We start from the raw sequence: 27,343 nt of genomic DNA, 5'->3' as shown, positions 1-27,343 counted from the left end.
TTTGCAATCAGATGGACCTGGGTGTCCTTGTACATGAATCACAGAAAGTTAACAAGCAGTTATAGCAAGCAATTAGGAAAGCAAATGGTATGTTAGCTTTTTTTTTAAACAAAGGGATTAAAGTACAAGAGTAAAGAAGTCTTACTACAATTATACTGGGCATTGGTGAGCCACACCTGGAGTACTGTGTACAGTTCTGGTCTGCTGACCCAAGGAAAGATATACTTGCCTCAGAGGCAGTGCAACAAAAGTTCACTAGACTGGTTCCTGGGATGAGGGGTTTGTCCTATGAGGAGAGATTGAGTATCTAGGCCTATATTCCCATGAAGAATGAGAGGTGATCTAATTGAAAAGGATAAAATTCTTAAGGGGCTTGACAGGATTAATGCTGAGAACATGTTTTCCCTTGCTGGAAAATCTAGAACATGGGAGCAGTCTCAGAATAAGGGATCGGCCATTTTGGACTGAGAGGGTTGTGAATCTTTGGAATTCTTTACTCCAGCGAGCTGTGGATGCTCAGTCATTGATTATATTCAAGACAGAGGTCGCTAAATTTTTGTGACCCAAGGGAATTAATGGATATGGGGATAGTGCAGGATCATGGAGTTGAGGTACAAGATCAGCCATGATCTTAATGGTGGAGCAGGCTCGAAGGTCCAAATGGCCATCTCCAGCTCCTATTTCTTGTGTTCTTATGTCTCTCCTTGATCTTAATTTGTAATTCCTAATTGCCAATTTTGGGGGTTTCTGGGAGGTGAGGTCGTGAGGTGAAGACATGTTTCATCATCCAGTCTCAGAAACAGAACAAGATAGCAGCTCGAATCAAGATCAATTTATTTATCCTTCTTAAATTTCAAGTTTACAAAAGGGTTTGATTTTGTACAAATATTCAAGGGATAAGACCACGATATGTCAATCCCATGTGGAACCAGTCTATTTCCATTCCCTGTATTATTTATAGCTGTATCTTCGATACGATAACCAAATAAACACCTCAATAGCATATTTTTGCTTTTTGTGTCCAAAAAGATCAAATATAAATGTGAGCACAAAATAGCATCTTATATATAATTTAATATAGAATTCTATTTAATTAGATACAGTTCACACTAAATGTAAGAGTGAAGGGTGCAATACAGGTCCCGGAGGCAGAATGCTTTGCATCACAGAAAGTGATAAATAACAAAAATGAGACAGATCAGGAGTAACTTTGCATACGTGCTAAGTATGCCAATTCATCGTATGGTGTGAGTTTAAGATTAAATATGGTCTTGCTAGATCAGTGAGGTACTAGTCCTAATTTTAAAAAGGAACAAAAATAACGAACTCCTAAAAAATACAGAAACTTTCAGAGTAAGATAGATATGCCACGAGTTCAGATTTTCCGCAAATTGTGGACAATTTGTGCCGCTCCCATTGAACTTAATGTTGAACATTAAATTTCTGGATTTATGTTATGATGAATTATTCCTGCCGCAGCCATGTAGTGCTAGTAATTAATGTTGTAGAGGAACCTGGTAATGATGTGATTTATGGTCCTGACATGGCAATCGTGGAGACCCAGAAAGGGACCAATGAAGCTATGGAATCTCACTCCAGCAGAATTGTTATTAGAGCTTTTTAAAAAATTATTTTTATCTGTCTTAACAGGTTTTTTTGTACCAGTCTTGCCATCCACATACCATGTTAAGTGTCAAAACGCAATGATTTTCAAAACATATTGTTTCGACATGCAGAAGAGGGTCATTCATTCAATTGCAAATTAGACCAATTTATTTCAAAGAACATTTGGGGATACATTTGATTAATTTGAGACATGACTTGTAGCAAGTGTAGCATGCTTGGAAGGAAATGGGTAACTTTGTACCTCTGGTTGCCAAAGTTCTCCACCAATAGGATTTTCCTCATGTCACCACTGGATTGATTTGATTAATAGAGATTGATTGCTATGATTAATCAACAACTCCATTATCATCTGACGACCAGGATGATAGAAGGCGAACTAGACAGTCCTTGATTTTTTTTTGTCTAGTAATTTCTATGTTCCGATGAAAGCAGTGGCGTACCCACTGGATGTCCACTGCTCCAGATCATGGATGGGGACTTCTGGTTCTATAGTTCATGCATGGTCGTCAAGAATTTTTGTACATTTTGCACACCTACCCTGCCGTTCATTCTTAACTTCTCAAAGACCACGACAGCAATTACCAAACACAACTAACTGGGTTACAATGTTCTTATGCTTGTTCTTTTTAATTTTTCTCTTACTTTTCCTGTGTGTCTTTATTTCCCCCTCTCTGAATTCATTATTTTTCTTTCCCCATGTCTGTCTATATTTAGTTTGATTCTAATTCACCCCATTTCCTTCTCCGTTTTTCACTCTGAATCTTTCTCTGCTCTTTTCTTTCCTTTAATTGCTGAAGAAGCCAAGTCATTGGGCAAGACGTGCAGGAGGTCCCAGATGAGACATTGATAAAAACAGCTCCAGCAATTTGCGGTGCAAATGTAACGCAATGTAAATAGTGAGCTTAAAAATCCAATTAGCATTGTTCGCCGCAAAACTGCCATTACACCCCCCACTGTGGGAGTCTGATTTAAAAATGTTAATGACGTGTCCTGCCTTTCCAAGACAAGACACTCGTACACTTCGTTCTCCGCCACCGTAAAAATGGCAACGGAGATGTATTTGGCAGGTTGGCGACGCGTTTCTCCTCACGCGCATTGTGGGGTGGGGTAATATCAAGGCCTTAGGCTCTGTTCATCACAATTTTTACCAATTACCTTAATAAGCAGATTTAAATTTACTGAGGATGCAAAATTAAATGGAAGGCCAGACATGCAGAAGAGTCAGATATAATTTAGATGGATTTATGGAGAGTTAGCACCTAAACAGATTAAGTGGCTAACGGTGTTCCTTGCGCAATAAATGCACATTAGTGCATATAGAACTAACAAGGTTGCATAGCTAGCTCAGCTAAAAGATGGATAGTTAATACAGTCTCCATTCGACTTGTTTTAGGCTAAGATGCAGTCATTTAACATTTCTTAGTGGGAGACAAAGAGGCAGACAAAAAGCAGGAAACTATAGACCAGTTAGCCTAACATCTGTGGTTGGGAAGATGTTGGAGTCCATTATTAAAGTAGTAGCCGGACATTTGGAAAAGCAAAATTCGGTCAGTCAATGTCAGCATGGATTTACGAAGGGGAAGTCATGTTTGACAAATTTGCTGGAATTATTTTAGGATGTAATGAACAGGGTGGATAAAGGGGAACCAGTGGATGTGGTGTATTTGGACTTCCAGAAGGCATTTGACAAGGTGCCACATAAAAGTTTACTGCACAAGATAAAAGTTCACGGGGTTGGGGGTAATATATTAGCATGGATAGAAGATTGGCTAACGAGAGTCGAGATAAATGGTTCATTCGCGGGTTGGCAATCAGTAACTAGTGGGATGCCGCAGGGATCAGTGCTGGGACGCCAACTATTTACAATCTATACTAACGACTTGGAAGAAGGGACAGAGTGTAACGTAGCCAAGTTTGCTGACGATACAAAGATGGGAGGAAAAGGAGGACACAAAAAAATCTGCAAAAGGACAGACAGGCTAAGTGAGTGGGCAAAAATTTGGCAGATGGAGTATAATGTTGGAAAGTGGGAGGTAATGCACTTTGGCAGAAAAAAAATCCGAGAGCAAGTTATTATTTAAATGGAGAAAGATTGCAAAGTGCTGCAGTACAGCAGGACCTGGGGGTACTTATGCATGAAACACAAAAGGTTAGTATGCAGGTACAGTAAGTGATCAGGAAGGCCAATGGAATCTTGGCCTTTATTGCAAAGGGGATGGAGTATAAAAGCAAGGAAGTCTTGCTACAGTTATACAGGGTATTGGTGATGCCACACCTGGAATACTGTGTGCAGTTTTGGTTTCCATATTTACGAAAGGATATACTTGCTTTGGAGGCAGTTCAGAGAAGGTTCACTAGGTTGATTCCAGAGATGGGGAAAAGTTGAGTAGGTTGGGCCTCTACTCATTGAAATTCAGAAGATTGAGAGGTGATCTTATCGAAACGTATAAGATTATGAGGGGGCTTGACTAGAGACATAATCTTAGAATAAGGGGCCGCCCATTTAAAACTGAGATGAGGAGAAATTAATTTTCTCAGAGTTATAAATCTGTGGAATTCGCTGCCTCAGAGAGCTGTGGAAACTGGGACATTAAATAAATTTAAGACAGAGATAGACAGTTTCTTAACCGATAAGGTAATAAGGGGTTATGGGGAGCAGGCAGGGAAGTGGACGTGAGTCCATGATCAGATCAGCCAAGATCGTATAAAATGGCGAAGCAGGCTCGAGGGGCCGTATGGTCTACTCCTGCTCCTATTTCTTATGTTCTTATGAGAAAGATCAGAAATCTATATTGTATCTTGCCGCAAGTATTGAACAACAGCATTCATGACCAGACTTGCCTGAAATTTCTCACCTTAGCTTGAATGGAATCACTGTACTGGGCTGGGATCCAGAGTGTTCATACAATTGTATGTGCTGCTGTCCAGTTACATAATTCTCCCAGTTGACCTGCAAAGTGGTCACATGTTCAGACCCAGCCCTGGCATCACTCTCAAAAATAGCTTCATTCTCCACTGACTGGTTTGAACCCTCAACAATGGCCTGTAGGAATTTTCGTAACCTGCTCAGTACATTAAGCCGCCATTGCTGAGAAGTAATCCGACGGTTTGGATTGACAGACAGCATCCAAGAAGACATCTTTCCTCCAGTTTTCATTTCCTTCGACAATCTCTGGTGTGAAATAAGCTCCAGAAAATTCTTCAGCAGGATGCTGCTATGGTCTGTGAGAAGCTCAGGATAATGTTCCAACAAAATATCTAATATCTTCAAGGCATCCTCCTGTATCCCTTCCACAATGTGAGTCATTGCACTAGAAAGATGTGCACTAACCAAAGGATAAAAAGGAGCCATTTGATCACCAGAAATTCTAGGAGCAAGAAAGTGTAAAAGTTGGACAGCTGCTGTTCTGACTGTGGCATCTTTGTCTGTGAACACAGCTGCGACATCACTGAGAATACTAGAGAGATGAGATGTGATTACAGATGGATGCTGGGATACAAGATCTTTAAGGCCAATTAGAGCGCTTTGTTTGATTCCTGAACTATAATGGTGCAACTGTGTCAGCAGATCCTATTGAAAGGGAAAAGAAAAGCTAAGTTAATGTCGGTACACTTTAAATGGCATTGTAAACAAAAATTTCATTCAAATGCTTCTGAATCTCTTTCAAGGTGGAGCGATCAAACTTGATGAGAGGAAGCCTGATAGTGAAATAAAGTAGCTTACCAATCCATAAGATGAAAGCATGTAACAGCAGTTTTGACCGGACTGTTCGAAACACTTAATTTCTTGACTCGTTTGAACCTTGTTAATTTTGTAGTCAGGTTTTATGACCACAAATTAAGTTAAATGATCTTTAATATCTATGTCTGATAACAGTTCAAAGACTTGGATCACAACAGTGACCACACTTCAAAAAGTACTTCACTGGTTGTGAAGTACTTCTTGATGTCATGAAAGGCACTACATAAATGCAAGTTTTCTTTCTTTCGATCATGCTTCCTTTCAAACAACTTATCCCAGAATTTTAAAAATCATATATTAGCCATTTTATACACATCTGTGCTCATTTCCAAAACAGGTACAACGTCCCGAATCCGGAAACCTCGGGACCCTTCTAGTTTTTCCGGATTTCGGAGAAGAAATCCGACATCCCGAATCCGGCAACCTTGGGGCCGAGTTTTGGGTTTTTACGATTTTCGGAGAAGAAATCCGATGTCCCGAATCCGGCAACCTCAGGGACGATTTTTGGGTATTTCCGGATTTCAGAGCAGAAAATCTGACGTCCCGAATCCGGCAACCTCGTCACCAATTTTTGGGTATTTCCGGATTTTGGAAACAATCCGAACGTACCGAATCCGGCAACCTTGTGGACAATTTTTGGATAGTTCGGACACATGAAAACCTTCAAAGTCACTAGCAGAATCGTCGTCATCTTCATTAAACATAGTTGCTGGTCAGTGGTTATGCCAAGCATTAGTCAAGGTGTTTCTCGTTACCTCATTCCACGCATCCGCAGCTGCCCATATGGCATCCTACACAGAGAAATCTTCTGAGCACGCTGTTATCCACATGCCTCTGTTCACAGCACTAAGCAAACACCTCATGAATTTGTTCTTGTAGAGACACTTCACTGATCTCAAAATTCCTTGGTCCATTGGCTGTACCAGTGAGGTTACATTGGGAGGTCAATAGATTCCATGGACATTATCCTTTACTAGTTCAGCATCATGATGTGCTGAGCAATTGTCTAGCAGCAAGAATATTTTGCAGTTTTCTTCAAGGCCAACTGCCCTGCAATGAGCACGCGCCTGGGGAACAAAATGCTTCTCAAATCAGTTCAGAAAAATTACCCTGGTTACTTGTGCTTTCTTATTAGCATAATAATGCACTGGGAATACTCTCACGCCCTTGAAACATTTTGGACGCTGGCTTTTCCCGATGACCATAAGCTTACACTTGTGTCCCAGCCACATTTGCACAAGTAAGCAGTCTTTTACACCTCCTAGCTGCGATTCTTCTGCTGTTGCTCATGTCTTGCTCGGTATACAGCGCCAAAACAGTGCTGGCTCGTCGGCATTATAGATTTGCTCAGCCGAAAGGTTTTCTTCAGCAATTAGTTTAATGAACTCATCTATATAACTTTCAGCTGATCTGCTGAGGCTTTTTCACCACACACTCAATTGCCTGATGCCATGACGCCTTTTAAATTTGGTTCGCCAATGTAGTTTCAATCTCTAGTTCTGCGTGGTATTATCTTGGCTTGTTGTATCACCATTGGGCCAGACAAAGGAACCTTCTCACTTCTCCTCTGTCGCCATCACTCCATCATTACTCGATCCAACTCATCGCTTTTAGGCTTAGCATAGTTCTTCTCTTACTCATCTCTTTCTGAACGTCACTTTCTGCATAAAACTTCATGATCTGTTCTTTCTGGGTTTTTTTCTATCATAAATGGTGGAGATTCCAACACCATACTCCTCACTCAGTCTTCTCAGCCCCTGGAGTCCATTCTGCCATTCAGTTAGATAATGGCTGAACTGTATCTAAACTCCATATCCTTTCATGCCATTACTGTACAAAAATCTATTTTGAAAATTTCAACTGATCCTGCATCCACTACTTTTTGGGGGTGCAAGTTCTAGATTTCCACTACCTAGTGTGTGAAAAAAGTGCTTCCACATTTCACTCCTAAATGACCTAACCCTAATTTTAAGATTATGCACCCTCTTGTTTTGGATTCTCCCCCCAGAAGAAATAATTTTTCTATATCTTCCCTTTATCATTTTAAAGACCTTGGTTAGATTACCACGCAAACTTCTATACTCAAGGGAATACAAGCCAAATTTATGAAACCTGTCTTCATAATTTACAGCGAATCCGAGCTGACCCCCTTCCAAGATCAATTTGTGTCTTTGGGGGTTTAGTGCCCAAAACTGAATTCAGTACTCGGGGTCACTTTGTATGTCTACATCCCTTCATAACTTTCTGCTCCCATCTATACAACTATGCCTCCTAGCAATGTTATCTTCAAATTTTGATATATATCTTTCATTTCTTTGCCCAACTCATTAATATATCATGGGCAGTCCCTCTGAGTCGGGAATGACTTGCTTCCACATTAAAAATGAGTCCTCAAGTGACGAAAGAGTCCAATGCGGAACCTAAGTTCTCTGCCACAGGTGGAGCAGACAGTGGTTAAAGGAACGGGTGGGTGGGGGGGCCTGGGTTGCCGCGCGCTCCGTCCGCTGTCTATGCTTGGCTTCAGCTTGCTCTCGGCGAAGAGACTCGAGGTGTTCAGCGCCTTCCCAGATGCTTTTCCTCCACTTTGGGCGGTCTTGGGCCAGGGATTCCCAAGAGTCAGTGGGGAGGTTACATTTTTTCAAGTAGGCTTTGAGGGTGTCCTTGAAGCGTTTCCTCTGCCCAGCTGGGGCTCGCTTGCCGTGTCGGAGCTCCAAGTAGAGTGCTTGTTTTGGGAGTCTCGTGTCAGGCATGCGGATGATGTGGCCCATCCAGTGGAGCTGATAAGAGCGTGATCATTGCTTCGATGCTGGGGATGTTGGCCTGAGCGAGAACACAGACGTTGGTGTGCCTATCCTCTCATTGGATTTGCAGGATCTTGTGGAGGCAGCGTTGTTGGTACTTCTCCAGTGTTTTGAGGTGCCTGCTGTACATAGTCCATGTCTCTGAGCCATATAGGAGGGTGGGTATCACGACTGCTCTGTAGACCATGAGCTTGGTGCCAGGTTTGAGGTCCTGTTCTTCAAACACTCTCTTCCTCAGGCAACTGAAGGCTGCGTTGACACATTGAAGGTGGTGTTGGATCTCGTCGTCGACGTCTGCCGTGGTTGACAGTAGAGTCCCGAGATATGGAAAATGGTCCACGATGTCCAAGGCTTCGTTGTGGATTTTGATAACCAGGGGGCAGGGTTGTGTGGCAGGGGCAGGTTGGTAGAGGACCTTTGCCTTACGGATGTTTAGTGTAAGGCCCATGCTCTCATACACTTCGATGAAGGCTTGGAGTTTGGCCTCCGACTGTGCGCAGACGCAAGCGTCGTCTGCGTACTGTAATTCGATGACGGAGGATGGGACGACCTTGGATCTGACCTGGAGGTGACGGAATTTGAACAGATTCCCGTTTGTCCTGTAATTTAGCTCCACTCCAGCGGGGAACTCGCTGAGCGTTAGATAAGAGCATTACAGCAAGGAAGATCAAGAAGAGCGTTGGTGCGATGACACAGCCTTGCTTGACCCCAGTCCAAACGTGGAATGGGTCTGTGATGGATCCATTGGTCAGGATCACTGCTTGCATGTCATTGTGGAGAGGCGGAGGATGGTAACAAACATTTGAGGGCAGCCGAATACGAGGACAACACTCCATAATCCCTCATGGTTGACAGTGTCGAAGGCTTTAGTAAGGTCAAAGGCGGCCATGTACAAGGGTTGGTGCTGTTTCCTGCATTTCTCTTGTATCTGTCTGGTGAAAAGTTGATGTCCCAGTACTGATTCTTGGGGAACACCAATTATCATATCCAACCAACCAGAGAACGTTTCCTTTATTCCTTCGTCTCCTCAATCTCAACCATTACTGATCCATGCTACAAGGATATCTGCAATTATGATGCAACCAACTATAATTCTCGACTCTACAAACTGTCATAAGACATGCTACATGACTACAAATATCAAATTCGAGTATTATATAAATATAAGCACAGAATGCATGACTTTAATTACATTTACATGCCTTGGTCCAATTCCTCTGCCCTCTAACATTACTTTACCTGAAGACCATACTTGGTCTTGACTCCCCCATGTACAACTCCAAGAGGTATCAACTATCATTTGTGTTTGCATGTACATCTGCGTGCATGCATGCTCTTTAATAGGGATCCTAAAGAAAGTTCCATCCTACTCATTAGCACTTCAATTTTCAAAAAAGCCTACATCTGCTCAGCAGATTACAGGTTATATAGCCATCGTTGATAGGATAGAGAGAAACCTCACCTCTTACTCCTTGATTCAATATGCAGACAAACAGTTTTAATTAGGAAGTGTTAATCCATACCAAATTCCATCCTCTACAACAAAGAAATAAACTTAAAAAATAAAAATAAAAGCCTCCAGTGCCCACTCTATCCAATAAGACAGTACAATTTCATGTACCCCAAACCGCCCAATCATTCGTAATGTTAACTCGAAGGGGAATATACAAGATGTAGCTGAGCAGTTATTCTTTTGCAATGTTGTGACTTGTAGCATCACACTTCAGCTACAACTTTCTTTATGCCTGCAGCAATATTCCCTCTAATTTTTATTTGTACTGAGCGGGCCACGAACTCCTCTGAACGCGACTTTTTTGTCCATGGACAAATTTTGCAACCACCAAAACCACTTAAAGCATATATACGACAATGCAAATAAATACGGTTGATATTTATTCAACATGACTTAGTTATCCTCACATCATGCTGGAAATGTCTCCCATCTGTCTTCTCTGTTTTCCAGTGATGGAAAATTCGGTCAAAGTTGACGAACCACCTCTCCTCGAACAAGTCACATTATACTTCTACTCTTGCATTTTCCAATCTCTCTCTCTTCTCACTGGTGCCAATCTATCTCTCTTCTCACCGGTGCCAATCTATCTCTCTTCTCACCAGGCCGGAGCCATTCAATACTTTTCTCCCCTCTTCCTTTTCTTTTTATCCTTCCCTAACCGTTCACCCGTCATCTATCCTTTCATCTATTCTCTCTCGGATACTCTGCCCTCCCAAATCCCTACCCCAATCCATCATTACCCTTCGACCTTCCTACTCTCCTGCTGCCGTCCCAGGCTTGACTGCCTTATAGATAAGCCTACAGTTTCCCTGTGCCTCTCGGCATCCTACGAAGGGCCCATTGAGGCACTCGTCATTGCCTCCTTACGAGCAGCAACCCAACTGTCCCATCCTGCTCTCTTGCTGACCTTCCCGCTCCGCGCGCCCACTGGGGACTAATTTTGCCAATCTCCTCCCCGTCCAACTCACGCCCCCCCCCAGCGCTAATCCTGTGGATGCAGGCAGTGGGGCAGCGGTCACCGGCCCTCTTCGCATCTCCCTCCAGAACGTCCGTTCGCTTGTGAACAAGGCCCTTACCATTCATGAGTTTATCGTGGATGATGGCATCGACATCATGGCCCTGACGGAAACCTGGTTGAGGGGCGATGACACCTTACCCTTAAATGAAGCCTCCCCAACTGGCTATACCTTCCACCACTTAGTTGTGTGACTCTCATCAGCAAATCACACCTTGGTCTGTCCCCCTACTCCTCCGGCACTTTCTCCTCCTTTGTGCATCTCACTCTATTCCACCCCTTTCACCTCATTTAATATTCTTGTTCTCTACCACCCGCCCAAGTACCATAAAAATGTTATTACTGAAATTTCTTCACTACCTTCCTCCCACTGCACTGAGCGACTTCTCATCTTCGGTGATTTCAACCTCCATCTCAATTCATCGCTCTCCTGATGTTCACTAGCCTCCTATCCTCCCTTAATCCCTCCATGTAAACTCCACAACCCATATTCAGCCATCCGCTTGACCTTGCCATCTCTCGTGGCCTCACTACTCCCAACATGTCAATCTCAGATAAAGCCATCTCTGACCACTTCCTCGTATCGCTCTCCACCCACATCCCCCTTCTAACCCCACAACACTACCTCCTTCTGTGCACACCCCTGGAAAAAAAAGCTCTCCCAACTGTCCACCCTCTGGTCCGCCATTCATCATATTTCTGCAGCTACCGATCTGCTCATCACACCCTCACCACCACCTTTGATGCCCCAGTCCCTGTTAAAACAATTACTCTCTCTCACCCTGGCCACTCCCCCGGTACAGCCCTGATCTTTGTTCCTTTAAGTCCAAGGACGCAGACTTGAACAGATATGGCGAACAATTGGTTTAGCCATTCACCACCAGTTATGGTTGGACCACATAAAGCACCGTCACCATTATCATCATAGGCGGTCCCTTGGAATCGAGGAAGACTAGCTTCCACTCCTGAAGTGAGCTCTTTGGTGGCTGAACAGTCCAATAAGAGAGCCACAGACCCTGTCACAGGTGGGACTGGTTTGCCGCACGCTCTTTCCGCTATCTGCGCTTAATTTCTGCATGCTCTCAGCGTTGAGACTCGAGGTGCTCAGCGCCCTCTCGGATGCACTTCCTCCACTTTAGGGCGGTCTTGGGCCAGGGACTCCCCGGTGTCAGTGGGGATGTCGTACTTTATCAGGGAGGCTTTGAGGGCGTCCTTGTAGCGTTTCTGGTGCCCACCTTTGGCTCGTTTGCCGTAAAGGAGCTCCGAGTAGAGCACTTGCTTTGGGAGTCTCGTGTCTGGCATGTGGACTATGTGGCCTGCCCAGTGGAGCTGATCGAGTGTGGTCAGTGCTTCAATGCTGGGGATGTTGGCTTGCACAAGGACGCTAATGTTGGTGCGCCTGTCCTCCCAGGGGATTTGTAGGATCTTAAGGAGACATCGTTGGTAATATTTCTCCAGCAACTTGAGGTGTCTACTGTACATGGTCCATTACTACAGGTATTACTACAGTCCTGTAGACCATGAGCTTGGTGGCAGTGTTGAGGGCCTGGTCTTCAAACATTCTTTTCCTCAGGCGACCGAAGGCTGCACTAGCGTACTGGAGACGGTGTTGGATCTCGTCGTCGATGCCTACTCTTGGTGATAGGAGGCTCCCGAGATATGGGAAGTGGTCCACCGTGTCCAGGGCCGCGCCGTGGACCTTGATGACTGGGGGGGGGGGGGGCAGTGCTGTGCGGTGAGGACAGCCTGGTGGAGGACCTTTGTCTTACGGATGTTTCGAGAGTAAGGCCCATGCTTTCGTACACCTCAGTAAATACGTCGACTATGTCCTAGAGTGCAGCCTCTGTATGTGCGCAGACGCAGGCGCCGTCCGCGTACTGTAGCTCGACGACAGAGGTTGGGGTGGTCTTGGATCTGGCCTGGAGACGGCGCAGGTTCCCACTGGTTCTGTAGCTTAGTCCTGCTCTCATCTGCCAAAATCGCTCACTATGCCAGAATCATTCTGTAATGAAAAGATAAACCTCTGCTTCTATTCTCCACTGCAAACCGCCTTTTTAAATCCCTCTCCCCAGTCTCCACCCTCACATCCGACAATAAGTGTGAGGAGCTCATGGACTTCTTTGTCTCGAAGATGGAGACCATCCGTTTGGCCGCCTCTTCCTCTTCCCTTCCTGCCCCTGCCCACTGGGCCAAACTTCCTCTAAAGATTCCCCCCCTGCCCTAGCCCTGACCTCACATCCTTCTCCAGTTTCTCTCCGATCTCCCTTAATGAACTTTCCGAGCTCATCCTGTCCATGAGACCCACTTCCTGTTCCCTTGACCCTATTCCCATCAAAATGCTAATCACCCAACTTCCTTTTCTGGCTCCCATTTTAGCTGATATTGTTAACGCTTCTCTCTCCTCTAGTACTGTCCCCCTCTCTCAAATCTGCCATCATCACCCCTCTCCAAAAAACCAACCCTCGACCCTTCCGTCCTTGCAAACTACCGCCCCATCTCCAACCTCCCTTTCCTCTCCTATGTCCGTGAACGTATTGTTGCCTCCCAAATCCATGTCCATCTTTCCTGCAATTCCATGTTCGAATCCCTCCAAACCAGTTTCTGCACCTGCCACAGTACCGAAACGGCTCTAATCAAAGTCACAAAAGACATCCTTTGTGACTGTGACAAAGGTAAACTATACCTCCTCGTCCTTCTGGACTTGTCTGTAAGCCTTTGACATGGTTGATCACTCCATCCTTCTCCAACGCCTCACCACCATCATCCAGCTGGGTGGGATTGCACTTGCCTAGTTCCATTCTTACCTATCTAATCGCAGCCAGAGAAACGCCTGCAACTGTTTCTCTTCCTGCTCCCGCATCATTACCTCCGATGTCCCCCAAGGATCTATCCTTGGCCCCCTCCTATTTCTCATCTTGCCCCTTGGCGACATCATCCAAAAGCACACAGTGTCAGTTTTCACTTGTACGCTGACGACACCCAGCTCTACCTCAATACCATTTCTCTTGACCCCTCACGGCCCCTAAATTGTCAGGCATCCAGTTCTGGATGAGCAAAAATGTTTTCCAATTCAATATTGGGAAGACCGAAGCCATTGTTTTCGGTCCTCGGCACAAACTCCGTTCCCTAGCCACTGACGCCATCCCTCTCCCCAACTTCTGTCCGAGGCTAAACCAGACTGTTCGCAACCTTGGTGTCATATTTGTCCCCGAAATTAGCTTTCGACCACACATCTGAAACATAACTAAGACCGCCTATTTCCACCTCCGTAACATCGCCCGTCTCTGCCCTTGCCTCAGCTCTTCCGCTGCTGAAGCCCTCATCCATACCTGTTACCTCTGGCCGTGACTATTCCAATGCAGTCCTGGCTGCCCTCCCACATTCTACCCTACGTAAACTAGGTGATCCAAAACTTGGCTGCCTGTGTCCTAACTCACACCAACTCCCACTCACCCATCAACCCCTGTGCTCACTGACCTATATTGGCTTCCGGTTAACACATCTGAAACATAACTAAGACCGCCTATTTCCACCTCCGTAACATCGCCCGTCTCTGCCCTTGCCTCAGCTCTTCCGCTGCTGAAGCCCTCATCCATACCTGTTACCTCTGGCCGTGACTATTCCAATGCAGTCCTGGCTGCCCTCCCACATTCTACCCTACGTAAACTAGGTGATCCAAAACTTGGCTGCCTGTGTCCTAACTCACACCAACTCCCACTCACCCATCAACCCCTGTGCTCACTGACCTATATTGGCTTCCGGTTAAGCAGCGCCGTGATTTTAAAATTCTCATCCTTATTTTCAAATTCCTTCATGGCCTCACCCCTCCCTACCTCTAATCTTCTCCAGCACCACAACTGCAATGACAGAGGAAGAGACAACCTTGGATCTGGACTGGAGGCGACGAAGGTTGAACAGTTTCCCGTTTGTTCTGTAGATTAGCTCCACTCCAACGGGGAACTTACCGAGGGTGAAGTGGAGCATTGCAGCAAGGACGATCGAGAAGAGCGTTGGTGCGAAGACACAGCCTAGCTTGACCCCGATCCGTATGTGAATTGGGTATGTGCTACATCCGTTGGTAAGGATCACGGCTTGTATGTTATCGTGAAGCAGGCGGAGAATGGTGACAAACTTTTGAGGGCAGCCGAACTTGAGGAGAACACTCCATAATCCCCCAGGGTTGACACTCTCGAAGGCCTTTGCAAGGCCATGTATTGGTGTTGTTCCCTGCAATTCTCTTGGATTTGACGTGCGAAGATCATGTCCATTGTGCCTCTTAGTGGGCGGAATCCGCATTGCGACTCTGGGAGGAGCACTTCAGCTACAGGGAGAAAGCGGTTGAGGAGGATTCTTGCGATAATTTTCCGTGGCAGACAGTAGGGAAACTGCTCTGTAATTACCGCAATTGGACTTGTCCCCTTTCTTGAAGATGGTCACGATTACAGCGTCCGAGATCCCCTGGCATGTTCTCCTCCGTCCAGATAAGAGAAATGAGTTCATGTTTTCGTGCCTATAGTGCTTCTCCGCCATGTTTTAGTGCTTCAGCGGGGATTCCATCTGCTCCTGAGGCCTTGTTGCTCTTCAGTTGTCGGGTGGACTTTTCAACCTCATGCCGGGCTGGGGTTATGCTTAGGAGGTGATGGGTAGCATGTTGCGCGATGAAGCCAAGGACACTCATGTCAAAGACAGAGTCTCGGTTAAGGAGATCTTCGAAATGCTCCTTTCAGCAGGCACTGACTGCCTCTCTGTCCTTGACGAGTACACCTCTGTTCTTGGCCAACAGTGGGGTAGGGCCTTGGGTGCTTTGGGCGTAGGTGGTCTTGACTGCGCTAAAGAATCCACGTACGGTGTGGTTGTCGGTTAGTTGTTGGATCTCCTGCGATTTCTCCACCCATCATCTGTTCTTTAGGTCACGAGTTTTTTGTTGGACCTCAGCCTTCAGACGTCTGTAGAGCTGCTTTCTTGCTCTCGAATTGTGTTGTTTCCATTTCAGGAATGCCATGCATTTGCGGCTTATTAGCTCCTGAATCTCCTGGTCATTCTCGTCGAACCACTCTTGGTGTTTCCTGGTCAAGTGACCAAGTGTCTCTTCGCAGCTGCTAATTATGGAGGCCGAGGGCAGACCAGATGCTGTGGACACTCTGAGTCTCTGGATCACTGAGAGACGTTAGGTTGGTAGTGAGGTGCTGGCTGAATCGGGCTCTCTTGAGAGCTCCAGCATTGATTTTCCTGTGGCATTGTTTTTGTCGCCGCCATTGTTTTGGGGCTACAGTGATGGAGATGATAGAGCGGATTAGCCGGTGGTCCGTCCAGCAAGCATCAGCTCCTGTCATGGCGCGGGTGATGTGGACGTCCTTGCAGTCCTTCGCTCAGACGATGGCATAGTCTAGCAGATGCCAGTGCTTAGAGCGAGGATATTGCCATGAAGCCTGTACTTGTCTTTTTAACGGAATAAGGTGTTGGTTATGACAAGGCTGTGTTGCATAGAAACATAGAAAATAGGTGCAGGAGTTTGCCATTCGGCCCTTCTAGCCTGCACCGCCATTCAATGAGTTCATGGCTGAACATGCAACTTCAGTACCCCATTCCTGTTTTCTCGCCATACCCCTTGATCCCCCTAGTAGTAAGGACTTCATCTAACTCCTTCTTGAATATATTTAGTGAATTGAGCATTTCGTCAGGAGGGTACCGCTGGGAGTTGGTTTTCCGTATCCCCTCTCTGCCGGTCACACCTCCCCAGAGGTCTGTGTCCTTTCCAATTCTGGTGTTCAAGTCACCAAGGAGGATCAGCTTGTCGCTCGTTGGGACTCAAGACAGGGATTGTTCAAGGCTGGGGTAGAATTCCTCTTTGGTCTCGTCTGTGGCTTCCAGTGTTGGGGCATACACATTGGTTCCAGGCTAGGGTATACACACTGGTTCCAGGCTAGGGTGAGCCGAAGGGTCATGAGGCGTTCGTTTATCCCACAAAGAGAGTCTTAGACGGCCAACTCGCTCATTTTTTTATAGCGAAGCCTACCTCATGAAGGGGACCACCTTCTTCTGGTTTACCTTTCTATTAGGTGTAACCAGCACCTTGTTCCTTAAGCTGGCCTTCCCCTGCCCACCGGGTCTCACTTAGGGTGGCGATATCTACGGCAAAATGTCGGATTTCCCGGGCAACGATAGCAGTACAGCGTTCCTGTCGGGGTTGTCCATGAGGGTCCTGACGTTCCAGGTCGCGAGTTTCATTTTAAAAGGTGGATGATGCCTGTGTGTGAATTCTTTTAACGTGGAGTGGCCATTGCACACCAGCTACCACATGGACTTGACAGAGCAAGGTCTTGGTCCAGTGGTAAGGGGATCCAAGACAACTGGAGACCCGGCTCCACTACCTCTCTTCTCACTGGTGCCATTCGCCCCCTCCCCTCACATCTGCCCTCCGCCCCCCGTTCGCCCCCTCCCCTCACATCTGCCCCGTTCACCCCCCCCCTCACATCTGCCCCCCATTCGCCCCCTCCCCTCACATCTGCCCCCCATTCGCCCCCTCCCCTCACATCTGCCCCCCATTCGCCCCCTCCCCTCACATCTGCCCCCCATTCGCCCCCTCCTCACATTTGCCCTGTTCACCCCCTCCACTCACATCTGCCCCGCTCACCCCCTCCACTCACATCTGCCCCGTTCACCCCCTCCCCTCACATCTGCCCCGTTCACCTCCTCCCCTCACATCTGCCCCGTTCACCCCCTCCCCTCACATCTGCCCCGTTCACCCCCTCCCCTCACATCTGCCCCCCATTCGCCTCCTCCCCTCACATCTGCCCCCCGTTCGCCCCCTGCCCTCACATCTGTCCCACATTTGCCCTCTCCCCTCACATCTGTCCCACATTCGCCCTCTCCTCTCATGTCACACCTGGACTGTTGGCTCCCTTTTCCGACACAAGAGTTCACAGTTTCAGGAGAGAAGATGAAATTTAAAAGAAGTGGGGAGGATGCACACACCTTGAAAGTCTGGGCTTAGATCATAAGTAAGCTTCAAAATCCATTCATCCCACTAATGAATGAAATGAAACTCACATAATCTGGTCTCTCATCCATTATCCTAGTCAGCTTCAACTAACCTGCGCATTTCCAGGCTGGTATATGTGGCTGTCAATGCTAAAGGCTATGCTCCATACAGATTAATAACTAAATCTGCATCACAAATCTGCACATCCGAAAGCATTAGGTGCTCATTGAGACTAAATCCATTTATCAACTTCCCCCCTCAGTCTGTTTGTATTTGGCCATGTTGAGCCATGCCCACTGGTTTTGTGACTTCTTGTTGTTACGGACCTTTCAGCTTAAGGTGGAGTCCTGAGGCATTGAGAGCTGCTGAATGGGGAGCACACCAGAGTCTCGCTCTAATCCAGGGCTGTCAACCAGACTCTCCGCAGGCCCAATCACCACAAGCAGATTAGGAACTTAAAACGGCCCTGGAAGCAGCCCGTCACCCATCCGATAAGTCTTATAACCTAATTTTCAGTAACTCTACTCCTACTTACTCAGTTATTGTTATGGTCATTTAGAGACAAATTACAAAGAACTCACTATTTTATAATAGTTTTATGAAATATATTTGTAAATACTGCTTACTGTACAATTGCACATACTTCTTAAAGCAACTGAAAACATAAAACAAAAATATCATACACATACACCAAACCGAAAATCAGTATGTATGACATTATCTGAAAATAAAAATACAATTGTCAAGTTATTGCAGATATAACAATTAACTTTTCAATGGTAAATTACCAATGATTGCATCTGGGTCTATACGATATAGAATGTTGTAATAGATTAAATCACTGTTTTAAACAAAGAAGATGTGTGCATCCAACTGTGCAATACTAACAGTGATCTGTGCCATATGGCTGATTAATGTGACCTGCAGAAATAGGGGACTAAAGTTGATAATTTTGAAAATGACGAATGGAGACAGTTCTCAATCAGATGGAAAATAAGCCAAATTACTTCTATTGTTAAGTGTTTAGAATTCGGAAGAATCTCCTCTTAAAGCTTGGTTTTATTACACATATAATGCGTTTCCCTCTCAAAAAACACTTGATTTTCACATGCTGAAGTCAAAATTGACAGATCATATACACCTTTAGCCGCATGCATGCCTTTCTTGCTCGTCTGCATCAACAGAAAGGATAGCAAAAAAACATTTTTCTGAACTAGCAAGGTCACTGCGAAGTGATCAGCTGCTCTACTTGTTAAGAAAGGACAGCGTGAATGGAATACCACAGTTCTGCAAGTTAAGTAACAATTTTTGAGATTTATGAGAAACGTTGCCTCTTGGTTTCAGGGTTGGTTTAGGATGCATTTTGTGCAATATGTTTGCGCACTACATATGTGCAAATCAGTTTTACTATTTTAAAAACATGTTTCCCCAAGAAGATTTGGCACGCACTCTTTTTAAATGTACAATGTCATTTTATTTACAATGTTTGGATTTTTTACAAACCTTTCAACTCCCCCACTTCTTTGGCCAACATTGGAAATCTAGTGAAAGGGGTGAAGCGTTTGCAGAAAGCTGTAAGTGCCAGTTGGGAAGGGTTAAATTTGTCTGTGCCTCTTCACACACGTTTTAACCAGAGCAGGACAGCCAAGGGATCGAGTCGGCAATTGTTTAAACTGCATCCTAGCAACTGTGCGCACCCTGAGCAAGCTCATGATTGCTAGGAAAGGATTCAAAGATAGTCACTGACATTGCTGCACGCTGCTGCTCCTACCAACCTACTGGGAATTCTTTCCCTGCCCAAGCTCGCTGCTCCTCCATTCATAGGCTCAGCTGTGCGGCATGTCTATTTCAGCGCGCAGTACCTTAAAAATCGCTGCACAGCCGCACACCTTAGAGGGAAATTGCCATCATCCCTTTTGTCATTTAATCTCTCCTGCCTTCCTACGCAAGCACAGATCTTCCCTTTGTTCTTGCTCTATTTCCCTGCCTCTGCACTTGCTTAAAACCTGTTATATAATGAACTTTTTCCAGTTCTGATGAAAGGTCATCAACCTGAAACGTTAACACTGTTTCTCTTTCCACAGGTGCTGCCTGACCTGCTGAGTATTTCCAGCATTTTTTGTTTTTGTTTCAGATTTCCAGCATCTGCAGTATTTTGCTTTTGTATGTCATGGAGTAAACTCAATCTTAAGAGACCATGCTCACCATCCTCCTTCTGACTCCCCTACCCCCACCACAAGGAGGACAGTACTACTTTATCAAATCCTTGATCATTTTTCCAAGACTAAACTGAAAGCTATTTTGGAAGCAAGTTGTTGAAACAGACCAAAAAGATAAAAGTTATAAAATCTGAACTAATGTGATCTCCAGCGAATCTGTGGAATATCGGCAACATCAGGCAAGCATTGCTACATTCGTTCAGCGATGCTCACTGCGCTGTACCAGTCTTACACCTGCTAATGAATGGGGTGTTCCCGTTTGCCTGGGGTTAGCTGCCCTTCAACGTATCTACATGGGTTTGAAATGCCGACACTGCTTTACACCACCACACTAAACATAACCCAATAAAAGTGCTTCAGACTTCGAAAGTTAACTAAACAGAAACACACGACGTTCTTCGCTACACTCCGTCATTTCACACGGTAAGCTAGCCGGGATTTTTTGCTCGCGTGTAGTTTACATATTATTTACAACACTCGGCCCAACTGGGCTATTCCCGAAACAATGAGTGTAATCAAATCCAATGCCTCCATTTCCTGCCGGTCTCCCTCGCTATTCCAACAAGTCTGCGATTGTTTAAACCACATCCTAGCAACTCGTTGCTCCTCCATTCACAGGCTCAACTGAACTTTTTCCCCATTCTCTCTCCAGCCGCTCCCGTATTGGCTGCTGGGTTTTTATGCTCATCCCCTACTCCAATCCAGCTCACTGTTGTGCGCGACCTGTCTATTTCAGTGCACGGTACCTTTCAGATCACTACGCGGTTGTGCATCTTACAGGCAACATTGTTCTGCAGTTGCCTGTCAAAATTCTCTCTCAAGCCAACATACTGCATCAATGGAGAAACTGCACAGTTTTTTAAATATGGATAGGTCTCCCAAGCAATATTGTCACCTGGAATTCTCTTTAGTATTCAAAAGTTAAAAAAAAGTTCATCCTTACTTCCTGGACAAGGATTGGTTGGAGCATTCATTAGGCCATAGGAAATTTATCCCTCGATATCCCAGGACAATTTCACTAATTCTCTCTTTACTCGCTGTAGCCAAAAGGATTAATTGCATAAGGTACCACGCCTATCGGCATTGTTTGGCAGTAACCTACATGAAAGTAGATATCTAACAAATTAGATGTAATAAAATTTGACCCCATGATTCTTGAGAGTACAGAAAGACTTTGAAAAATAGTACTTGGTTGGTGAGGCAGTCCAGGCCACAAACTTAGTCAATGCTTGTCTTGCTTAATCTTTTGAGAGCTGCACAAATTAAATAAGTCATTCCATGTGAGGCAAGCCTGCCCAGTTTGGATTCAAACTCATGTTAAGAGTTCAGAAAATCTAATGTGGTCTTTCTTCACTTGAGCACAAGTATTCAAAAGAAATAGTAAGCCTGAAAGTTAGCTACATGTTTTGAATTACTATTTTCTGCAGTCCCCTTGTGTGTCATTCAAACTTAGGAACCCCACTAATGCCTGTCAAAACCACATGGTCTTCATTCATCAAGGCTTGTGCTTTTAGATAATTGCTGCAAACAATAAAGCTTTAGCAAGCGACAAGAATGAACACTAACCCCCCTTGATCATTTAGTGGATAAAGATACCACTTGATATGATACTGAAACACACAGACCAGACAATTAATGCAAGCTCTGTGTTGATTTAGCCAATGTCAGCCAAGGAAATAATTGGGGCACGACAACTAACCTGGCACTCCTAGGCTATAGACAGGGAAGAAAGCTAACCCCAGTACTCACACCATACTGGAAGTACTCGCACCCAAGTGTCTGTTGAGAACAGGATCTAGCACAACTGCATACCCAACACAAGTCAAATTGCCTGACCACACTCACAGTCTTGGCAACACATAACAAATTGGCACTTGGGTGATCGAAATATCGCAGACTTGATGGACCAAATGGCCTCCTTCAGTGCTGTACTACTCTATGATTAGCACACAAGGATTTACCTTCAAGAAAGGGAGAGAAAATTAAAAAGGGGAAAATGCAGTGTATTTATCCAACTTGGACTGTCAGACTGAGGATAGCACATGTACCTTTACGTTAAGTTTGCGGTGATTTGTTGGCAGTGATGCATCACTCTTCAGCTGCTCCGGAACATGGATGGCGTGTGTTTTGAAGTTGGTGTTGGTTGCATTGTCTGCTTTTGGTTTCCTTTTGCCAACTTTTAGCTTCACCTTTTGAAAGTCATCTTGACGCTTTCTTTTCTTAGTCATCTTGGTTTACCCTATAACAAAGAATATTTATTCTTAACTTCTCACAAGAGATGGTGAACCTCAGACATGTAAAATAATAGTTTTCCCGAAAGTAACAGCAAGAGTCACCTTGGGACATACTTGCATATCACCTAGTGGCCAGCTTTAAAGAGGCTGTACTTGAAGTCATCAATCTATACACCTTCAAGTAGTCAACGAGGGAGAATCCAGAAAGGAAATGCAAGGAACTAAAAACAAAAATTCACGGGACAGTAAGAAATTAGCAGTGATAAAATGGATGTTGAAACCAAAAGGACTTACTGCTGAACCGGCCTATCACTACCTTGGATCGCAATCATGGACCAAGAGCAGAATTTGCATTGAAGTCAGGATTTTTTTTGAGCCAAATTATAATAAGTATTGTCTGCTTTAACTCTCATCATTCATGAAATACTTTTGGACACAATAGTTTCTTGTGGTTGTGTATATACCTACATGGCAGAGAAACATAGTGCTAATTGCAATTTAATGTGCCATTTGTATCAGGTCAGTGTTGTTGATATCATGATTGGTCAAATGAGTCAATGAAAATATTCCAGCTCCAATGCATATCTGCTCTGTTGCCACTACCAAACGTCTCAAGTCTGTGCAGCTTTTCCACTATGTTCAACAAAGGTAATTTTTTTAAAAATCTTATATTTAGGATACTTCTTATGTTCTTTACTTAAATTCCAAGGTTAACTTTTAGACGACAAAAACATGTACGTATCTTTAAAATTGGTTATGGCTTCAGATTCTTGTTAGTTTAAATTTTGGCAACTGCACCATAGGAACAATTATTTGAATGGAAAAAAGCATTGTCTGGGTTTCATTCTCTTGTCTCATTACTAATCTGTCTTGTATATATTACTGCTCCCTCTGAAACAATTCTTCAAGGAGCACTAATGGGAGGTGGGGCTATCATAGCCTCCCCTACACTCTAAAACAGGACTATTCCTCACAAGAGTCTAATTCAGAGTGTCTTCTCTTCTTAGGCAGTCCCTCGGAGTCGAGGATGACTTGTAGGAGAGACTTCTTAAGGTGTTCCACCTTCCACAAGCATTCATAGATCTTTGAGAATTGGGCGAGAACAGCAGAAAGGGATTCAGAATCACATAAGGGGTAATTTGGCATGAGTAGGTATAGGAGATCGGAGCTGAGGAGTGGGGGAACAAAGAGACAATCAGAAGCTTCAAGCATAAGGAAAATTAGATATATGGGATAAAATTTCTACCAGGGCTCTCCTAATCGCCAGCATAATTTTAGTGGCAGAAACCCGAAAGAAACAGCACAAACAAATTAAATTTAAGTCCCTCCTGATAGCTTAACAAGTATATTCTACGAGTTGCAAAAGTCCAGGCTTGTCCACCAGAACTGCATAAACATCAAATGACAATACGACTGGGTTTGTAATGTCACCGACGGTCAAAGAGCCAGTCAACGCTGATCAAGAACAGCCATTTGGATGAGGTAGTTAGGCAAACAGTATCCAACCAACTGTATCTCAGTAAGGAATCAAGATCTTCATGAGGGGATGAGAAAAAAAAGAGGGGGAAATCCAAGTTTCATCCGATCGGAGAGGGAGCGGAAAGGAGGGGGGAAAGCGGGGCGGAGGAGTTTCGCTCGCCCCCGACTGAGCATCGACAGGTCACCCATACAACGGGAAACAAGAACCAAATAAACAAGGCCCAAGCCGCGCTTCACAACACACTCACTCCCAGCCAGGCCCCGCTTCCTTTACCTGCAGCCTCGCCGATACTTTCCTCAGCGGTCCGGACCACGCGGGGCCTTCCCGGCTCTCCGCTTGCAACACGCGCTATAGCTGCCCACTTCGCTCCTGTGCTACTTCTCGCAGCGTTTTTGGGGGTATAATTTTTTTTTCTCAGTCCTAGCTGTTCCGCTCCAAGGCTGGCTAACGATTCTAGAAAATATTTCATCCGAAAGCAGTTAAGACAGCCGGGATCCTGCCACGCGGGTGTTTCTGGGAAATGTAGTTCTTGATCAGATGAGAGGATTTCTCGCAAGGTGCACGGTTACTGCTCCTGGAGAATAGCAACGTGCCCCAAGGCGCTTCTCAGGAGCGCCATCGGACAAAAATTGATAGCGAGCTGAAGGAGTACGACACCCTCGGTCAAAGAGATGAGTTTTAAGGAAGTTCTTAGATGAGGACGGCGAGGTTTAAAGAGGGAATTCCAGACTTTGGAGCTTGGATAGTTGAAGGCCGCCAATAGTGGGATGAACTATATGAGGGACTGACAAGAGGCCAGAATTAGAGAAACGCAGACTTCTCAGAAGTTTGTAGGGTTGGAGGAGGTTACAAAGATCGGGAGCGACCCGATCAGGGTGGGAATTTAACACAAGGATGGAAATTTAATCATGGAGGCAGGAGGGGATTGGGAACAAATTCAGGTCAACGACCATGGGTTGATGGATGCACAAGATTTGATGCGAGTTAGGATACGGGCACCAGGGTTTTGGATGAACTTAAGTTTATGGAGCGTGAAAAATAGGAGGCCGGGGAGGAGAGCAATGGAATAGTTCCCGATTGCCCATAACTAACCACAGCACAGTAACAGCAAGAAAATAAACCCCCACAAAGATTTTATCTTCAAAGCCAATGCTACACAAAAAATGGACAATTAACAACAAATGGAATAATGGCTAGGATTGCAGCTTCAGTCTGAAGTTTAAATCCTATTGCACTCACTGTAATTACTTTTCATGTCATGTGAGTACATATGAAGGTTTCACTTTTCACAGTAACAAACTGTAGTGCAAAATATGATCCTAAACACAATCCTGAAAGCTCTTATTATAAAGAGAAATTTAACTTGTTCAGTCATCTTGAAACACGGATTTTGGTCTCAGGTTTGTTTTTCAGTCGCAACTTTTTTTTTTGAATTGTCAAGCTTTTCAGAAGTTAGCGTCTGAGAGTTCGTAGGAGAAACAAACCGGGAAATGGAGATGTCCGAATTCTGATATTGCAACAGCTGCAGGATCACTGCAAAGCTAAAGTTGCAACATAATGTTGCGAAAAATAGTAGTAAGCCTGAGTAGGAGTTTCAGAAACCAGCAAAGGATGACCAAAAAATTAATAAAAAGGGAAAAAATTGAGAAAAAAAACTAGCAAGAAATATGAAAGCTGATTGTAAGAGCTTCTACAAGTATGTAAAAAGGAAGAGAGCAGCAAAAGTAAACATTGGTGCATTAGAGACGGAGGCAGGGTAAATTATTATGGGGAATAAGGAAATGGCAGAAACATTAAACAAATATTTTGTATCTGTCTTCACAGTGGAAGACGCAAAAAGCGTACCTAAAATGATGGGTAACCAAGGGTCCAATGCGGGTGAGGAACTTAATGTAATTATTAGAGAAAAAGTACTGGAGAAATTAATGGGACTAAAAGCCGACAAATCCTCTGGATCTAATGGCCTACATTCTAGGGTTCTAAGAGTTGGCTGCAGATAGTGGATGCATTGGTTGTGATCTTCCAAAATTCCCTTGAATCTAGAATGGTACCAGCGGATTGAAAGGTAGCAAATGTAACACCGCTATTCAAGAAATAAGGAAGAACGAACATAGGGAACTACAGGCCAATTAGTCTGACATCAGTTGTTGGGAAAATGCTGGAATCCATTGTTAAGGAAGTGGTATCAGGGCAGTTAGATAATCAGAACAGGGAAATCGTGAGACACAAATTTATTAGAATTTTTAACTAGCAGGGAAGATAAAGGGGAGCCAGTGGATGTCGTTAATTTTGGATTTCCAAAAAGCATTCGATTGAGTGCTACATAAAAGGTTATTACACATGATAAGGGCTCATGGGATTGGAGGTAATGCATGGATAGAGGATTGGTTAACAGACAGAAACAGAGTAGGGATAATCGGGTCTTTTTCAGGTTGGCAGACTGTAACTAGTGGGGTGCCGCAAGGATCAGTGATGGGGCCTCAGCTGTTTACAATCTATATTAATGACCTAGATGAAGGGACCGAGTGCAATGTATCCAAGTTTGCTGACGATACAAAGCTAGATGGGACAGTTCATCATCATAGGCAGTCCCTTGGAATCGAGGAAGACTTGCTTCCACTCTAAAAATGAGTTCTTTGGTTCTCGTATTGGACTGTTCAGTCAGCTCAGTCCCCGTCACAGGTGGGACGGTCATGGAGGGAAAGGCTGGGTGGGACTGGTTTGCCACCCGCTCTGTCCGCTGCCTGCGCTTGGTTTCTGCATGCTCTCGGCAATGAGACTCGAGGTGCTCAGCACTCTCCCGTTGTCCAGGACTGTGCCGTGGATCTTGATGACTGGGGGGCAGTGCTGAGCGGCGAGGACAGGCTGGCGGAGGACCTTTGTCTGACTGATGTTTAGCGCAAGGTCTATGCTTTTGTACCTCAGTAAATACGTCGACTACGTCCTGGAGTTCAGCCTCAGTATGTACGCAGATGCAGGCATCGCTCGCGTACTGTAGCTCAAGGACAGAGGTTGGGGTGGTCTTGGAACTGGCCTGGAGACAGCGAAAGTTGAACAGGTTCCCACTGGTTCTGTAGTTTAGTTCCACTCCAGCGGGGAGCTCATCGACTGTGAGGTGGAGCATGGCAACAAGTAAGATTGAGAATAGGGTTGGGGCGATGACGCAGCCCTGCTTGATCCCGATTCGGACGTAGACTGGGTCTGTGATGGATCTGTAGTAAGGATCACGGCCTGCATGTCATCGTGGAGCAGGCGGAGGATGGTGACGCAGGCATCCAAAACGGAGGAGGACGCTCCATAGACTTCGCGGTTGACAGTGTCAAAGGCCTTTGTAAGGTCGAAGGCGGCTATGTATAAGGGCGAAGGCGGCTATGTATAAGGGCTGGCGCTGTTCCCTACATTTTTCCTGCAGCTGTGGGACAGTAAGCTGTAAGGAGAATACAAATCATTTGCAAGGGGATATAGATAGATAGACTAAATGAGTCGGCAGTAAGGCTGCAAATGGAGTATAATGTAGCGAAATGTGAAGTTATTCACTTTGGTAGGAAGAATAGAAAAACAGTATTTTTTTTTAAATGGTGAAAAACTTTTAAATGGTGAAAAACTTTTAAATGGTGAAAAACTTTTAAATGTTGGTGTTGAGAGATTTGGGTATACTTGTGTAGAAATATAAAGCTAGCATGCAGGTACACCAAGCAATAAAGAAGACAACAGCAACAAAACTTTTATTT

At 44.9% G+C, this 27,343-nt stretch overlaps 1 protein-coding gene across 5 annotated transcripts in view; it reads right to left on the bottom strand.

Moving 5' to 3' along the window:
* Nucleotides 1-26,757, bottom strand: part of tex10 (testis expressed 10) — a 193,171-nt gene extending 166,414 nt beyond the window's left edge. Inside the window, exons 1-4 of one of the 5 annotated variants that reach the window (XM_070881113.1) lie at nt 26,533-26,757; nt 22,235-22,353; nt 21,947-22,137; nt 4,482-5,197 (exon numbers count right to left, since the gene is read on the bottom strand). In XM_070881113.1, the coding sequence (XP_070737214.1) occupies nt 4,482-5,197; nt 21,947-22,126 (896 nt within the window). In that variant the 5' untranslated portion in view covers nt 22,127-22,137; nt 22,235-22,353; nt 26,533-26,757. Of the gene's footprint in view, nt 1-4,481; nt 5,198-21,946; nt 22,138-22,234; nt 22,354-23,885; nt 24,241-26,532 lie in introns of those variants that run through there. The other 4 variants (XM_070881111.1, XM_070881112.1, XM_070881114.1 and 1 more) reach the window with 4 other exon arrangements.
* Between the last annotated feature and the right edge of the window lie 586 nt (nt 26,758-27,343).

Source organism: Pristiophorus japonicus, chromosome 5, assembly GCF_044704955.1.
Source record: "Pristiophorus japonicus isolate sPriJap1 chromosome 5, sPriJap1.hap1, whole genome shotgun sequence".
Lineage (NCBI taxonomy): Eukaryota > Metazoa > Chordata > Chondrichthyes > Pristiophoridae > Pristiophorus > Pristiophorus japonicus.
The sequence above is the reverse complement of the archived record's forward strand: the minus strand, read 5'-3'. Positions and strand labels throughout refer to the sequence as shown.